Genomic DNA, 17,543 nt, shown 5'->3' on the forward strand with positions numbered 1-17,543 from the left:
CATTGTGAAATGTAACAATTTTCACAAATTTTTGTTCACTGAACTATTTTTTTATAATTCCACTTACATTTGCTTGTAGCAAGCAATATAAAATAAATGATTTTGTGCTTGCCAAGGGACTGGGCTTGTCGGGTGTGGCGTGGGAAACTGGGGACAACGGTGGAGGGAAGGTCACACTGGTGGTGGAATTTGTGTTGGAACATTGGAATGCTTGAAACAACTATATCCTGAACAACTTTCTAAAACATGCCACTTAAATAAGGTTTCAAAAAAAATTCAAAAAAGAAGTAAAAGGAAATATCTTCAGTGAAAACCTCTTTGTTCGCCTTATCCCAGGTCCCAGGACAAGTGGCAACCAGTGACCTTAGTACCTTGCAGGATCTTCTGGGATAGTGATATATCAGCAAGACGGAATCCTACACCTTCTTTTTATATACATAGACAAAGTATTATATAAATGATTCTCTGCTTCACTTTTCTCAGCAATTTCTCTTGGAGGCCTTCCAAGACCTGGACACTTTTCTATTTAATAGACCATTTATAGCTAGGAAAACATTCCTTAGTTGGGATAGTCTGATATTATCTGACTGGTAGAAGAAGATTGTGTCAGAATACCAACCACAGAAATGCATCTTTTCATTGCACCTTCTTAAGTGGTACACCATTTGGATTTGTCCCATGACTGACAATGGTCATTTAGTCATTGGATAAATCTGCTGGGATTCCTTTCCTCCTTCATAGCAAGGATTTCGTGGGGACATGAAAGGCTTTGACATGATAATCCTATTTCTTGTTAACTGATTCTAAATCAAACTTTTTATTTCCTCATGTTTTTAAACCAGAATGCATTTATGGTTTCCTCCCCCCCCCCCCACTCCCCAGGGTTATAAGCCATTACATTATGTATTTTAGCTCAAATTATGTTATATGTGGAGCTTCTTCAATTACTCATTGTTCTGTGAGCACCTTTTGACTCCTTCAGACCATTTTGGACCAGCTTAGAATTAACCAATTTTCTGAGGTGCTTTTGCAGTTAAGCTTTCCCCCCTGGACCTACTACCATCTTCTCTTCTAATCCAGTTTTACAGTCTTCTTTCTAGTCTCCTCTGGTTCCATGTTCCCCATTCCCCTTTCTGTTGAGAAACCTGGTTCTAACTATCCTTAGTATATAGGATAACTATCTAACTAATAGTTTAGTTAGATAACTAACTAATTAGATAACTAACTAATAGTTAACTATCCTTAACTATTCTGTTAACTAGTGAAGCATAACCTACGCTGCCTCTGGGGGGATGTCTTCCTCATCCCATCTAAGTTCTGACACCTTCTGCCATGGGACTCGCCCACCCACTGTCCTCCATGACTTAGGCTCCCACACTCCATGGCTGGCCACCACCATTACCGGAAGGGTTTTTCTTATTCTTATCCTGAGTCCAGTGCCAGCCTGCCCCTCACCCTGCAAAGTCATCCGCCTCTCTCCTCAGGCACCAGCTTCCTTGTCACTCTTTGACATGACACCTCCGCCCCCTGCTCAGGCTCTGCTGCCCCAAGCTGGCCACCCTCTCACCCTCCTGCGGCCGCTGCTCTCTGAGTGTGGATGGCCTACTTTGCTCCATTTTGTCTAATGGTTCTGGGGACTGCATGTCCTGAGGAGGAGACCTGTCTTAACTCTGTGCTTGCTACCACTCTTGGAGAAAGGAAGGGGGCGTTCTCTGGAATGGGGGAGTTGAGTAGGGAATCTTAGGGAATGAAATAAGCTCCCATGGCTAGTACATACTGGAGTTCAGGTCCCAATGACACCTCAAGAAATCAGAGTGAAAAACATAATATTGTTTGTCACATAAAACAGGCATGTATACCATGTGCCACCCAAAGGAGCAATGCTTTTCATGCATTGTCTGTACCTCAGTGGCTGTTCTTTTAATATAGCACAAGCACAGGAACAAATCTTACATGTCAACTCATATTTTCTCAAGCTTAGCACCTCATAAGGCTTATGTCTCCCCATGGACCAGTTGAGTACAGCACCTGGAGTCCTGCTGTCTCTCCTAAACGCCCAGCACCTCACAATGAGGCCCGAGCCTGGGACCAGATTTCCCCAGCTTTGTCTCAATGCCTCCCACAGGGGCACTTGGTGAGTGAACTAAGTGGGCCAGGAAATATAGTGAAAGCTGCAAATAAATGTTCTGTCCATGTCTCTCTCTGATGGGAAAGTGCTGGAAAGTCTGTGCTATCCCAGAAGGCCAAATAATTGGATTTCTATGAAGCAGTAACCAGCTCAAACTTAAACCTCAGCATTTGCCTTTTTATCCCCCCTTCTTACCCTTTTGCTCCATTCTCATTGCCCTGGATTGCCTCTGCCAAGAAAACATTTGCACTTCAGTTTTCCCTCAGGGTCCGGTTTATAGGGATCATGGGTTGGCACCAGGGGAGGAATTTTTCTCAGACCAGAGTAACAAATATTGTGGTTTTTCTGAATGACTAAAATAACATCATGGAAACTGTTAGTCACGTAAGCAATTTTATTTCTCACCTTGCTAGGACTTTGTAAAGCTTAAAGAAAAATGTTCAGCCCATTCTTAATTCGTGTATAAGGCCACATAGTATAGGTTTCTGCACTTTATTCAAATATCATATCTGGTTTTATTACTTTCCCTCCATCCTTCATTACTTTATAATAGCTTTCATGTTATGTTTTTTTTTTTGCTTTTTTTTTGAGGGGGGCCACACCCGGTGATGCACAGGGGTCACTCCTTGCTCTGCACTCAGGAATTACCCTTGGCAGTGCTCAGGGGACCATATGGGATGCTGGGAATCGAACCCGGGTTGGCCACGTGCAAGGCAAATGCCCTACCTGCTGTGCTATCGCTCCAGCCCTCATGTTATGTTTTATAAGTTACTTCGAATCATTTTTAGAATAATGCGGAAGACAAGAAACATGGCTTCGTATTGCTTAGTAGTTGTAGAGATTTTATGTTAATATTTTTGTTGATGTTCTTGGGCCACACCCACAGCAATACTCAGGGTTTTACTCCTGGTGGGTTTGGAGAACTATATATGGTACCAGGGATGAACGTGGGTTCATTTTTTACAAAAATTGGGGTGAAAATATTATGTGAAGCTTAAAAAATGTAAAGCCAGCATTACTGAAAAAACAGGGTTCACAAGAGCTAAAAGTTAACTATTCCAAAAAGACATTTCTGCTTCCATATTCATTGCAACACTGTTCACAATAGGAAAACAACCCAAATGTGCAAGAATAGATAAGTGAATAAAGAAATTGTGGAACATATGCACAATGGAATGCTACTCTGCTATCAGCAAAAACAAAATTATTAAATTTGCTGCTATGTGGATGGAATTGGAGGATACCATGCTGAGTGGCATCAGTCACCCGGAGAGGGACTGATACAGAATGATCTCTCTCATATGCATGATTCAAAACACAACAAAGGAATGACAAATGGATAAAGATAACAAATTCTGAGAACTAGTCTATAGAATGGAGATTACCAAGAGTGGTGTTGGGGGTGGGGGTTGTTGCTGGATAGGAAGGGATCCAGAGACAACGGTGGAGGGAAGTGGACATTGTGGTCGACTATATGGTGTTGGAACATTATATGTATGAAACCTCATCATTAGCAGTATTGTAAATCATGGTATAAAGAAGCCTGGCAGAGCTGGAGCAATAGCACAGTGGGTAGGGCATTTGCCTTGCATGCGGCCACCCCAGGTTCAATTCCAAGCATCCCATATGGTCCCCTGAGCACCGCCAGGAGTAATTCCTGAGTGCAGAGCCAGGAGTAACCCCTGTGCATCGCTGGGTCTAACCCAAAAAGAAAAAAAAAAGGTACTTAGTAGGAATCCCAATGTCTGTATGAGCGCTAAGTACTCATTAAATGATCCTGGCAGTGCAAGAAAAATTCATGGTGCTGGGAGTCAATAATGCCAATGGTTGTACTCCAGCAAAAGCAAAACTACACTGAAATGCAAGGAAAACTATACTGACCCATCACTAAAGCAAAATTATGTTAGGTCAGGTTCTTCCACTTCTATATGGACAATAAAACAACATCATAGTTAATGACGACTGAATCTTCAGACCTAGACACCCACACGTTCAGCTTCTCTCACAATCTATAACAGTGAAAACCCAGAGGAGAGGTAGTACAGTAGGTAGCGTGCTTCCCTTAACCCTCACCCTATCCCCGGAGGGGAGGAAGGAAGGGAAAGGGGGGAGAGGAGGGAGGAAAGACAGAGACAGAGAGACAGAGACAGAGAGAGCGCTATCAATTTAGGAAACAAATGTCTAGGGGGGGCCTAGAAACAGCAAACCACCCTCTCCCAAGATCCGATGGAGGTTCTGACCCTGAGGGAGCGCCCTAGTTGAAACCAGTGCTTCATTATGACAAAAGAAAGGAAAGAAAGAAGGAAAGGAAGAAAGAAAGAAAGAAAGAAAGAAAGAAAGAAAGGAAGGAAGGAAGGAAGGAAGGAAGGAAGGAAGGAAGGAAGGAAGGAAGGAAGGAAGGAAGGAAGGAAGGAAGGAAGGAAGACGAGAGAAAGGGAAAGAGAGAAAAAAAGAAAGAAAGAAAGAAAGAAAGAAAGAAAGAAAGAAAGAAAGAAAGAAAGAAAGAAAGAAAGAAAGAAAGAAAGGAAGGAAGGAAGGAAGACGAGAGAAAGGGAAAGAGAGAAAGAAAGAAAGAAAGAAAGAAAGAAAGAAAGAAAGAAAGAAAGAAAGAAAGAAAGAAAGAAAGAAAGAAAGAAAGAAAGAAAGAAAGAAAGAAAGAAAGAAAGAAAGAAAAAGAAAAGAAAATGCAACAATTGAGCTTCAGATCCACACTCATTTACTTCAGGCTGCAGCCCCAACAAACAATCCAGCTAAGCTCGAAAAAAGGGATGCGTTCCAGCCTTTTGTTGACACAGGCAGAATTGAGTTGGTGGAGAGAGGGGCTTGCAAGGGAGGGACATTAGGGTCTTTAGGAAGGGGGCTGAGTGCACTGGTCTATTGGAATTATGTGCATGAGAAATCATCACTAACAGTACTGAAAATCACAGAATCTCAATCAAGAAAAATTTTCTAAAGAAAGGCTAAAGAAAATTTAACATAAAGGAAACAATAAAAGAAGGAAAACTTGGAAAGAAAAACAACAGATAGAGCAATAACAGGGTAAATCAACAGACTTTAATTCTCTTTAGTTTGCCAGATCTGGCTTACAACTAAGGCAAAAAAAAAAAATTACAACACTGACAATTGGAGGTCTCAAAGTATGCTGAGGAAATTTTTAACAATCCCAAAGGGAGAGGAGGTCACTGAGAGAAAAATTTCTATAATTAATTGGTATTGGTAAAATGTCAATAAAAGACAGTATAACAAAAAAAAAGAAAGAAAGAAAGAAAGAAAGAAAGAAAGAAAAAAGGATGCGTTCTCCTAGGGTTTCAGCTGCAGAGCGAGGGGAGCATCTGCTCCAGGAGGAAGCAGACGACGTGAAAACCCAGACCGTTAGTTACCTCGTTAGAATTGATTCTTGACTGGCCTCCCGACCCCGTCCTTAATTGACAATGCACATCACCAATGCGTACTACAAAAACAAACACACTCACAAACAGAGGCGGCCGCCGGATCCCTGCGGGCAATGCAAAAGGCACAGCTGGAAGGGTGGACACCACCAAGGGACCTCATTCTGAAATCTACCCGGTGCTTAACTTTCTTGGGTGCGTTTCATCTCCCCTTAGTCTAGTCTCATCACTTTCACTTGAATGAAAGCGGAGTGCTATGAGTTTCACCGAACAGAGAACGCTATGCCAGAACGCTATGCCCAGACCCCCAACAAAAACAACCCTCACCAACACACACGCACCACGCACACACATACACACACGCACGCGCGCGCGCGCGCGCACACACACACACACACACACACACACACACACACACACGCACACACGCACACACAGTCTGCAGGGAAGCAAGGCAGAATAAACTCTACAGCCCCAATTCGTCTTCACAATATAAAGGACATGGGAAGCCCCTCTAGACCAAGTTGGAGAAAAACCTCCACATTCTGTACAGCAATACCTTTCAGCCTCGGAAGGCGGATGCGGAGTTCCGCGCCACCTGTTGCTAGGAGACCACCTCGCCCAATCGGCTCGCATCTCTTTGCGTCCAATCACAGACGCCAGAAGAGCGGTGGTCGAAGGTGAAAGGTCACGCTTCTGTGGGGCGGCCATTTCTCTCGCTCCGTGCCTCGGGCCTTGCTGTCGCTAGTCCAGTCACGAGGGACGGACGACCGCTGGGTCGGCGGCGAGTCGCCTGCAGCATCTGCCCGTAGTCGCGATGGTAAGGAGGCGGGGGACGTCCAGGTCGCCGGAGAAAGAGAGAGAGAGGGGAAGGGAGGGCGGCCAGTCTCAGCCCTCCTGGTTCGCGCGCTTCTCATTCATCCGCGCGCGGAGTCGCGCCCCGGCCCGCCGGCACGCCTTTCCCTGCTCGGGGGTCGTGGGGTTGTCGAGGCGCGCGCCCTTTGCAGTGTCCCCTCCCCTCCCTCTGCAGGAGCGCCCTCTTCTCTCGGCCCCGTTTGGGTCTTGATCGCAAGGAGGTATCGAGATCAACCCCGTTACCGTGTTCCGTTGCCGGAGCGCGAAGCCCCACGGACTAGAATCCGGCCTTGGGCGCATTGGTGCCCTGAGCAGATGTGTGGCGAGCGCATACTTCCTGCGAGGTCTTGTCCCGGACGCTGGGAATAATAAATGGTGCAGAAAAACAAATAAATAAATAAACAAACAAACAGCGAGCGAGAGCCCGGCGGACCCGGCGGACCGTGCTCTCGAGGTTAATTCAGCAGCCAGACGTCTATGGTGACGGACGATGGAAAGTGCCGGGGGAGGGTGTCGCCGTGATGAACTGAACCGAGTGCAGGGGTGCAGGGACCGGGGGCGGGGTTGATGGAAAGCCAGATGTTCTCTTGGCGAATAGAACCTGTGTTTTATGAGAACGGGTTGGCGAGACCTCTGAGGACCCTCAGCCCCCCCCCCCACACACACACACACACGCACCCCGGAGGGTCCCAAGTGCATTTGGGAAGCGCGGAGTATTTTGTGCATAGTGTGCGCTTCCAAAAAAAAAAGGGGGCGGGGGGACGCTGCTGTGTACAGAGTAAGTTGGAGAGGAATGGGATAGGAGACCTAGAAGGAGGTGGTTGCTGGTGTCGCTGGCTCCTCCCGAGATGACCCTAAACATACAGACGCTGCGTGGCGGGGTTTACCGGCTACGTTTGGTGGTGATTGATTCTCTGTATTTTTGCTAGATCAGATAAGCCGGGACCCTGTCCAGTTCCTGGCCTTTCTGTGCAAGACAGTCCAGTGTGGTCGGCCTCATCTAGCCTTCTAGCCAGGGCTCTTGATTTTAATGAATTGTTTGTATGCCCTGTTGCTTACTCTCCCCCCCCCCTTTTTTAAAACTATTTACAAGCCTTATTTCTCTGCCTGGAAAAACCCCTTCCCACTGTGGAAAAAATCTCTCAGATAAAGGCTCTACTTTATTCAGCATTCTTTCCAACTCAAACCTTGTACATGGCATATCTCCTCTACTACGGAGAAGTATTTGTAAGTGATTTGAGCTTCTTGAAGGAATTGTCAAGTACATTAAAAAAAACTGCCTATACCTATGTTTACATATATATATATATATACATATATATATATATCCTAGAACAGTGATGGATAATTATGTATTTGAAAGCCTCAAGTGAATGGCAAATACTTTCAAAGTTTTTATTTAGTTAGTTTTGGGAGCTGGAGGGATAGCACAGCAGTTGGGCGTTCGCCTTTCACGTGGCCGACCTGAGTGTGCCAGAGCTTGGCAAGCTACCCATGCATATTGGATATGCCAAAAACAGTAACAATAAGTTTCTCAATGAGAGACGTTACTGGTGCCCGCTCGAACAAATCGATGAGCAACGGGATGACAGTGACAGTTTTGGGGGTTGATACTCAGGGCTTACTGCTGGTTCTGCACTGGGGGATGATGCCTGGCTAGACTTGGGGGACCATATTTGGTACTGGGAATTGAAGCCAGGTCGGCTGCATGCCAGGTAAGTGCCCCCTCCTGCTGTCCTGTCCCTTTGGCCTATACCTTTTAAAGCTTTCAGAGATGAAACTGACCACTTGACTATTTCTATGTTTTCTCATACTGCTCATTTAGTTCAAAGTGAAGATTGTGTGGGAGTCAAGAGACCACCTCATTCTCACAGCGTGGTAGAGAAGGTGGTAGAAACCTGGGCAAGAAAACTTAACCGATTGCTCCCCTTTTTGTTCTTTGTGCAGAGTTTACCCCTCAATCCCAAGCCTTTCCTCAATGGATTAACAGGAAAGCCAGTCATGGTGAAACTTAAGTGGGGAATGGAGTACAAGGGCTACCTGGTGTCTGTGGATGGCTATATGAACATGCAGGTAAGCCATGGCCGGGAACACGGGTGTACCTTTCTGTACTTTATCTTTAACCGTTTAGAAAACATTGTAAGAGTATATTAAATACTCAGAATAACTAAACTCAGAAAGCAAAAGTTCAGAAATAGTCAAGTCTGTGAAGGCCATTCTGATAACATGAGGTCAAACCAGAATTCAACCACAAGTGAACTTCTGCTGAAGTGTGTGTGTATATATTCTGCTATGTGTGTGTATACACAAGCACACACACACTTGTGGATATGTTATGGTTGCGTTATTTATATTATACTTGATATTATCTTTTTCCAAACTCTTCATTGGCAAAAGTGACCCTGGATCCATTAAACAGTAAACTCTGCTCCCTTGTTCTCAATTTCAGGTCTCTGTTCTATTCTGAATGTGTAAGTGGACCCAGACAGTATTTGTCTAGACACAAACTACATCTGGCTTATTTAATTCAAAACAGTACTTTTTTTTGTTTTTTACTTTTTCAAGGTTTATGTTATAGCATCTATCAGGATTTTCATATTTCTTTTTATGGCCAGAAAATAATATCCATATGCTTGTGTCTTTTGGATCTATTCCATTGATGTACATGTTTCTATCGTCTATTCTGAATAAAGCTACATGAATATGAAGATGGGTATACATATATGAGTCTTGGCTTTAAGTTTTTATATATATAGAAATGAAATTGCTGGACTTTTTTGAAGAGTTGCCATACTTTTTCCCACAGCAGTTGTACCATTTTACTTTCTACCAGCAATACAGAAGGGATCCAATTCCTCTTCATCCGCATCAATACTTTTTTCTTATGATAGCGCAGCTGTAGATACGATGTGTTCTCATTGTTTGGATTTTCGTTTCCCTGATTAGAGATTTGAGTAACTTCCATGTTCTTACTGGCTATTTACATCTCATTTTAGGGAAAAGGTCTATTCTCCTAATGTTTGTGTAGCTTTCTTCCCTTTTTTCCTCTTCTGGCCTTTTTTTAAAATTTTTTATTTCTAAAGAATCAGTTATATAGGGGCTGGAGCGATTGCATAGTGGGTAAGGTCTTTCTTGCACTTGGCCAACCAGGTTTGAATCCCAGCATCCCATATGGTCCCCTGAGCGCCACCAGGAGTAATTCCTGAGTGCAGAGCCAGGAGTAACCCCTGTGTATCACAAGATGTGACCCAAGAAGGAAAAAAAAAAATCAAACCTTTGAAATGGAGGTAAAATTTATGTGTCTGATAAATCGCAGATGGATGAAGTTAAAAGTTATTTATACATGTAACCTGTGATTTTGAATATTCCTTACTGGTAATGCTTGTAGACAGACTGCTAATAGGAGTACTTATCAAGAATGTTAAGGTTTATTTTTTTTAATAACTTATCACTTGAACAGGTGACTCCCTAAGTTTTTACACAGCATGATTTGGACCTGCAAAATTTCTCAAGCAGAAATATGAAAATGTGCTGAAAATATTTGGGGTTAGATAATGATACTGGTGACAATCATTTTCCAAATATACTAAAAACCATACACTTGTATAGTTGAAAGAATGAATTTTATAGGCATTATATTTCAAATTGAAAGAAAATATTAACTCACCAAATATTTAAAATTTAACTTCCTAGTAGGCCTTCTGAAAAAATTACTTACTCTTAATACATTATTTCTGAGCTCTTAACCAATAAAATGGAATGTCAACACGATCACATAATGTTTCATATCCTTTGGGTGTCTGGGTTACTTTTTGTTCTGCTTAGGAGAGAGATTAATATTCAGTAACATTGTGTTTGAAATGCCTTACAGCATCCTCTGTACATTTTTTTCTTTTCCTTTGCCACTTGAAAAATCAATGAAGGAAACTTCCTTCTCTCCTTCCTCTCCTTTTCATTTTCCTTGTGAATCCAGATATTTCTGATTATGATTTACAACTGCATGTGAAGTTTATTGTAAAATGTAGAAAGTTTCTTGAAATAACTAATAACTTTTGTTTAACCCATAAGAACATGTTTTATGCTTTCATGAGCACATAAATTAAAAACCCTCGATCAGTTCTTTGATTGTTAATTGGTATAAGAATATATATGTATAGTTAATTCTTATTCCTAAAAACTCAGAACATGTTTTAATATCAACTTACTCATAAGTTGGCAACTATCTTCCTTGACTCATTGTTTTCTTTCTAACAAATACTATATAGCTGATGGAACTGAGCAATAGTCCCTCACATAAGGCGCTTGTATTATGGATCAGGCACATGTAATTGACCTAATTTGGTCCCTGGCACCATGTATAGTATCTTGAACCCTACTGTAATGATCCCTGAGCATAGAGCCAGGAGTAAGCCTCTGAACACAGCTGGATGTTACCCCAAAACCAATTAAACAAAGATTACATAGCTGACAGGTATAAAAATGTTGAAGTGAGCTTTATTATGTATTAATTCTATAGCCATCAGTGTGAACTTTGACCAAATTTAAATGAAATCACAAAGTGTAATGATAGTAATAACTTGTCTTCTCATTATGAATTATTGATAAATATGAGTTTTGGTATAGAAAGGTCTAGTTATTAGTAATAAGTTCTCTTATTAGTGTGTTTTCCTCCTGAATGAGTATACTATTTTGTTTTTAATTTAAAGCTTGCAAATACAGAAGAATACATAGATGGAGCATTGTCTGGACATCTGGGTGAAGTTTTGATAAGGTAACAAAATAATAATATTTATATGTAGGAAGTTAGTGCCAAGTGTTATAGGCCTACTTAAATAAGCTAATTATTGACTATTTTTAAATTTTCTGATCACTTGATTTTGCATAATATTCTACAGCTAGACTTCAAGAGGTTCTTGTTTAACTTGTCAAAGAAGTTTGTTGTTTGGTTTTGCTTTTTGGGTCACACCCAGCAGAGTTCAGCACTTACTCCTGGCTCTGTGCTCAGGGATCACTCCTGGTTCTCAGTGGACCATATAAGGTTTGGGGTGGGGGAGGAAGTGGGTAGGAATCAAACCCAGGTTGGCGACATGCAAGGCAAATGCCCTATCTGCTGTACTGTCGCTTTGGCCCTTAAAGAAGATTTAACTATTTTGAGCAATTTATTCTTAAAAGATTTTTCTAGTGTTGATAATAAACTTTCTGCCTATCAACCATTTCCCAATAATTTTCCTTTCCCAGTAATTTTTAGTTTTGAGATTTAGTTTGATTTATTTGTATTATTGTTAGGAATTTTTGTTATACTTACTTTCCAGATCTAGCTTTACATCTTGAAAAGTTTTTGTCATTTTTCCCTTTAGAATGTAAAGGAAGCCATTTGTAACAAACAACTGGGAAAAAAATCAGTATTTTTTTCTGACAGATGATTTTATAAGAGAAAGAAATTATATGTTTAGTATTCATTACAATGAATAAGTCTAGTGATAGTGATTCATATCTTATGTAGTTTCCACTTGGAAAACCGTAATGACTGTTTTTCTATTTACAGGTGTAATAATGTCCTTTATATCAGAGGTGTTGAAGAAGAGGAAGAAGATGGGGAAATGAGAGAATAATGTCTTTGGGGGGACTTTTTTTATATGTATATTTCTAGACAATAAAAGTTTGTTTGTTTTTCAGTGTGATTGTGAACTCTTCTTACTCATATTAATATGCAAATCTCAGTTGTCAAGTTCGTTTTGTTTATAAGGCCCATACTCCTGGTCTATATAAGGAGACATATTTCTGTGCTTTGAAATGTTCAAACAAACATGAATTTCAGCCCTTATTTATTATCAGAGACTTTCTAGAGCAACTTTTTTTTTAACAGTTTATGTCTTTATTTTATTTATTTTTTTTAATTTATTTTTTTATTAAATCACCATGTGGAAAGTTACAGTTTCCAGGCTTATCTCAGTTATACACTGCTCGAACACCCGTCCCTTCACCAGTGCCCATATTCCACCACCAAAAACCCCAGTATACCTCCCACCGCCCATCCCTCACCCCAGCTTGCGTAGCTGATAAATTTCACTTCATTTTCTCTTTACCTTGATTATATTCCATATTTCAACAGAATATTCACTATTGTTGTTGGACTTTCCCCTCAAAAAAAAAAAAAAAAACCCAGCCCTGCTGACAAAGAAGCATTTGATAGATTTCCATTGCTGAGAATGAAGAGATATGAAGCGGTTTAGGATTTCTGCATTTCAGAACTTTAGTAGTTAAGCCCAGTGATATGTTAAAAACTGCATCATTTCCCTTCCTGGGGCAGCATGGGGCTCTAGCTTAGTTCACAGTCTAGATAGAGCAACTTCTTAATTTGAATTTTTCATTGACTTACAATACTAAAATTTTAGGGCTTAGGTGCACACCTCAATAGCTTTGTAATTGTCACTTTTCCCATATAGAAAGACCTCGATTCCTCCTGCTCCTGAATTCCTCCCTTCCTTTATCCCCTTTTCTTTGACACCATCAACGCTTTCACTGAATCTAAGAGGTCTTCATGATGTGGCTTGTTTTTGTTGCTCATATTCCATGTGTGAGTGAAGTCATCTGATAAATGTCTTTTACTTTCTTAGTCTTCTTATAGTCATTATATCCACTCATTTTGCGCCAAGGGATACAATTTAATTTTCTTGTTATGTGTTTGGGCAGTGCTTGGGGATTACTCTTGGCTTAGTGCTTGGAGGTCGCTGAGGCACTGTTTTTTAGTTTCCCTTTCCTCCAACTCATTGCATATAGAAATGCAATTTATATATTCTGTTATTTAACTGAATGCTTTTAATTATAAGGGTTTTGGGTTTTTGTTTTTTTATGGAGTTTTTAGGGTTTTAGGTATACTTACATTCCATCCATAAATAGTGATTGTTTAACTTCTTTTGCAATTTGGAGTCTTTTTTTTGTTGATTCTTTTGTTTCTGGACCAGCAGTTGGAGTTGTTTTAGGAACTGCACTGGGCTGTGTGCTCTGGGCTTTCTCCAGAAATATTGAGCAATATTAGCTACACAGAGTGCTCTGGGCTCTGGTACCAGGGGTTGGACCTGGGCTTCTTGGGCATGTTCTCAGTCCCTTGAGCTCTCACCAGTTCCTAGATTCTGTTGATATTTTCCTTACAAAACTATGTTAAAGTTATTTTTGAACTACTTTTAACAGGTATAAACCTTGGGTTGGAGCAATAGCACAGCGGGTAGGGCATTTGCCTTGCATGCGGCCGATCCAGGTTCGATTCTTCTGTCCTCAGCCCGGCAAGCTACCAAGAGTATCCTACCCCCACAGCAGAGCCTGGCAAGCTACCTGTGGCGTATTTGATATGCCAAAAACAGTAACACGTCTCACAATGGAGACGTTACTGGTGCCTGCCCCAGCAAATCCATGAACAACTGGACGACAATGCTATGATAGTGAAGTGCTTCATATTTTCTTAGTAGATTTCATACTTATAGGTGAAGTTTATTTGTTACATAATTTTATGTCATGTCAACTAAGTGCCCATTACAATTAAAATGGAAATGTCACCCGACAATGTTGAATAGAGAACATAGCAGAAATTATGGATTTACATTTAAGCTGAAGATATATGATTTATTAAGAAATATTCTGAACAGAATGTGGCTAATTTTGAATTGTATAATGCTGAACCCTCCACATAAGTGATATATAAGTGCTGAAACTTTCTGAGAACAGGTTGAAAATAGATCACTGAAAGTCTCTTACGAATACTACTGTTGCAACTTAATGGTTGATTGGTTGGGTTTTTTTTTGCCATTAAATTAATCAGGCAACTTGGGATGTTTGTCCCAATGGGGACAACTCAAAATGGAGATACTATTTAGCTATACAGAGTGACATTTAGGATATGGGTTATAAAAGGTGCCTGTTTCCAATCCTGTAACTTTAGAATGAAAATGAAGGCCTGTCTTCCCCAAATTGACTAGGCCTAAATATCCAGGCGGAGTATAGCCCTTGCTGAAAACAAAAATCTATAAAATAATGGCACAACATTCTGACGGTAAATGTCTTGCTGCTCTCACTCAGGAGAAAAAGTAGTCGTCCTGCATTGCTCTTCCTCTTGAGTCCTTAACTAAAAGTAGCTCAGATTTGTTACCAGAAGGAGGCTTTGAACGATAGATAAGTCGTCTTCCCAGCTGAAACAACAAAATATTATTTTGTTAATTGACTTTTTTCAAGGAACAATATGGATTAGAATAGTTGAATAATCACAGTTATAAACTAATTGGATGACATAATACATAGCCAGCATGTTAGACAAAATTTAATAATGTGGAATAGCATAATAAGCAGAGGATGGAATAGTCAGGAGATGGTCAGCTTGAGGTAAAGGTAAAGATGTTAAACAGCATGTTTTTAACATGCTCGCCCTAGAAAAGCACCATGTTTGTTGGAGACCACCATTTCATTCCTCAGTGCCATAGTTGGTTTCCTCTGTGCTTATATCCATCATTTTCCTTCATGGAAATGGCATTTAAAAATACTGCTTACAGACTGGGAAAGGCAGAGCATAGATCTCGTACTAGATGCCCTCCACTCAATCCCTGTACAAAAAATAATTACCTTTAACAAAAATTTAATAAAGTCCTAGCAGAGAGTCTCTTGCCCCTGTCTGGCTGTCTTCCCCGGGGCCCCTCGGAGGAGGTGGGCTTCAGTTTACCTCCCCACCCCGAGCAGAGCTCCCAAGGCCGAAGACCTTCAGAGCCTAGCCACAACCATGCTCAAGGACCCTCTCCACAAGTTCGGGCGAGCCTCACTCATGAAGGAACCGGCAGAGGAACCCAGGTGTGTGGGACCCGGGGCTGAGACCTCCAAGCGTGCTCGGATCAGGACTGGACCTCTTCCGCCCAGATTCCCCATTTTCCAGTAGCTAGGCAGTCACACCCAGGGACTGGCCCCAGCACTGTGTAATCCCACCAATGGCCAACATCCAGACTATAAAACCAAGCTCCAGGTCTTATAGCCTAGCTCTCCCTCTGGGAGAACCTGGCAAGCTACCGAGAGTTTCCTGCCCCCATGGGAGAGCCTGGCAAACTCCCCATGGTGTATTCATATGCCAAAACCAGTAACAATGATGGGTCTCATTCTTCTGACCCTGAAAGAGCCTCCAATGTGGCACCAATAGAAAGGACAAGTAAAGAGAGGCTTCTAAAATCTCAGGGCTAGAACGAATGGAGACGTTACTGAGACTGCTCGAGACATTCGACGATTAATGCGATGATGATGATGATGATGATGATGATGATGATGATGATGATGATGATGATGATGATGATAAAGTCCTGATAGAAACTTGAGAAAACCATATATTCATTGGGGGTGGTGGGAGGTGTTTTGGTCACACCCAGCAGTGCTTGGGGTTTATCTGAGCCTCTACACTCAGGGATTACTCCTGGTGGGTTTGGGACAATATGGGGTGTCTGGGTCAGCTGTGGGCAAGGCAAGCACCTTATTCACTGTACTGTCTGTCTGGCTCCATATACTATTTTATTTTTTAGTCATTTTTTACCCTGTAAAATTAATTTTATTTATGCATCTGTAATTTCCAAAGTTATTCATAGTTGTGCATTAGAGATACAACATTCCCTCACCAATCCCTCCACCAGTGTCAACTGTCTCCTTAAGCACAAACTTGTTGGCTTTAAGAGGTGTTCACCAGGACAGACACAGCTGTTCCTTCTCTCTGGAACATAAACGTGTTTCACACCACTCACTTTTCTCTTGTCTCCCCTTCCCTTTTTTGTCCTTCCATGTGAGTTCATGTAACTTGAGCAGGTGAGAAAAGAACATCTTCTATTTGACATAAAAAAAATTGTTGGACATCTCCATGGCCTCCAAAGAAGCACTAACTCTGAGACTGCCCTGTATATGGTATAATGTTGATGTTCCTGAGGAACTGAATGGTTTGTTGCTACCCCATCGGTACATGCATGCATAATGACATTTGCTTGACAACTGGCTGCATATAGAATCATGGAAAAACTTCCTATTGCTTAATGACATCATATCCACTACAGAGTCCTTCGTGCCTGCAGCAACCTCCAACTTCTCAGATGTTTGTCATTAACTGACTCCTGACTATCTAGCAACAAAAATGTCCTTAGGGTACTAGAATCTCTCCTTTCTTGTCCTAATCGTAGAATTGTTTGCTCAGCTGTCAAAGGGTCTTTGGGAACCTAAGAGCCAGAAGTTCATCTCAGTAGGTAAGTACTTCCCAGTACCCAGGATGGTTGTGGCTACTCAATCAGTACTTATTAATTTGTTGATTCAGTAAGATTTATTGAGTAGCCATTGTGTGTTGGGTACAGGGGAATCAGGGATCACAAAATGCCTTCACAATCTAGAAAGAGGGATATGTTAAGAAAATAATGGTTTTGGTTGTTGGGTTTGCTGAATAGTAGTGTACATGCAGAAGGGCGAGGAAGAGCTTTTCCCTTGGGAAGACAACATAAGTTGAGACTGCATAACAGTGACAACAAGTCTCACAATGGAGACATTACTGGTACCCGCTGGAGCAAATTGATGAACAACAGTGCTACAGTGCTACAGATATAGATAAGAAGAAGGTAACCACAGATTCTTCGTGCACCCCTACCCCCAAGATATTTACTCAATCATACCCAAACAGACTGTATGCACAGCCTCCCCCCACCCCCCCACCCCCACCCCCGCCACCACTGTTGCAGTGTTCCTGGATTAGGATGGTGTCGCCCACTCTGGGGATCGGAGTTGGAGGAAGCGAGTATGCTGTGTACCTCGGTGCTGGGCCTACTAACCACACACACCTTTTTCTTGGGCTGTGCCACTGCTCTTTCCAGGGCAGCTCTTAGTCTTTCCTCCTGGTGTCGCTGTTTTTCTTTCAGTTTCTCTTCACGCAACCTGTCAGGGGGGAAATATCCTTTGAACTATAAATCACAAAGTGAAAAGTCCGCATCTTTAGTGTCGGGTAATGAAATACCTAAATACAAGACTGTCTTTAAAGTAAAGGAAATTCACACTCATCTGTCTGGTGTTTGAATACACAGGTGAAATCTTAGAAATATTTGATGCATGGATATTCTGCACTTGTAAGTCACAGAGACACCAAACATGGATGTACTAAATAAAACAGTGTAGTAAGTGAA

General features: G+C 41.7%; 2 protein-coding genes across 2 annotated transcripts in view; one reads left to right on the forward strand and one right to left on the reverse strand.

Annotated features, from left to right (window-relative positions):
* The first annotated feature begins 6,181 nt into the window (after positions 1-6,181).
* On the forward strand, positions 6,182-12,053 carry SNRPF (small nuclear ribonucleoprotein polypeptide F). The gene is made up of 4 exons (XM_055118391.1): positions 6,182-6,337; positions 8,320-8,445; positions 11,079-11,143; positions 11,918-12,053. Exons 1-4 carry the CDS (start codon positions 6,335-6,337, stop codon positions 11,982-11,984), a joined length of 261 nt encoding a protein of 86 aa, XP_054974366.1. The 5' UTR covers positions 6,182-6,334; the 3' UTR covers positions 11,985-12,053.
* Positions 12,054-14,441: 2,388 nt separating this feature from the next.
* Positions 14,442-17,543, reverse strand: part of CCDC38 (coiled-coil domain containing 38) — a 55,637-nt gene continuing 52,535 nt past the window's right edge. The window contains exons 16-17 of the mRNA XM_055118429.1: positions 17,205-17,298; positions 14,442-14,555 (exon numbers count right to left, since the gene is read on the reverse strand). Coding sequence (XP_054974404.1) covers positions 14,442-14,555; positions 17,205-17,298 — 208 coding nt within the window. The remainder of the gene's footprint in view (positions 14,556-17,204; positions 17,299-17,543) is intronic.

This window comes from Sorex araneus, chromosome 10 (assembly GCF_027595985.1).
Source record: "Sorex araneus isolate mSorAra2 chromosome 10, mSorAra2.pri, whole genome shotgun sequence".
Lineage (NCBI taxonomy): Eukaryota > Metazoa > Chordata > Mammalia > Eulipotyphla > Soricidae > Sorex > Sorex araneus.

Excerpts from the sequence above, each read along its gene's own strand:
- SNRPF (XM_055118391.1), top strand. Across the intron at positions 8,446-11,078 it reads ATGGCTATATGAACATGCAG|CTTGCAAATACAGAAGAATA; the intron begins GTAAGCCATGGC and ends TTTAATTTAAAG. Across the intron at positions 11,144-11,917 it reads CTGGGTGAAGTTTTGATAAG|GTGTAATAATGTCCTTTATA; the intron begins GTAACAAAATAA and ends TTCTATTTACAG.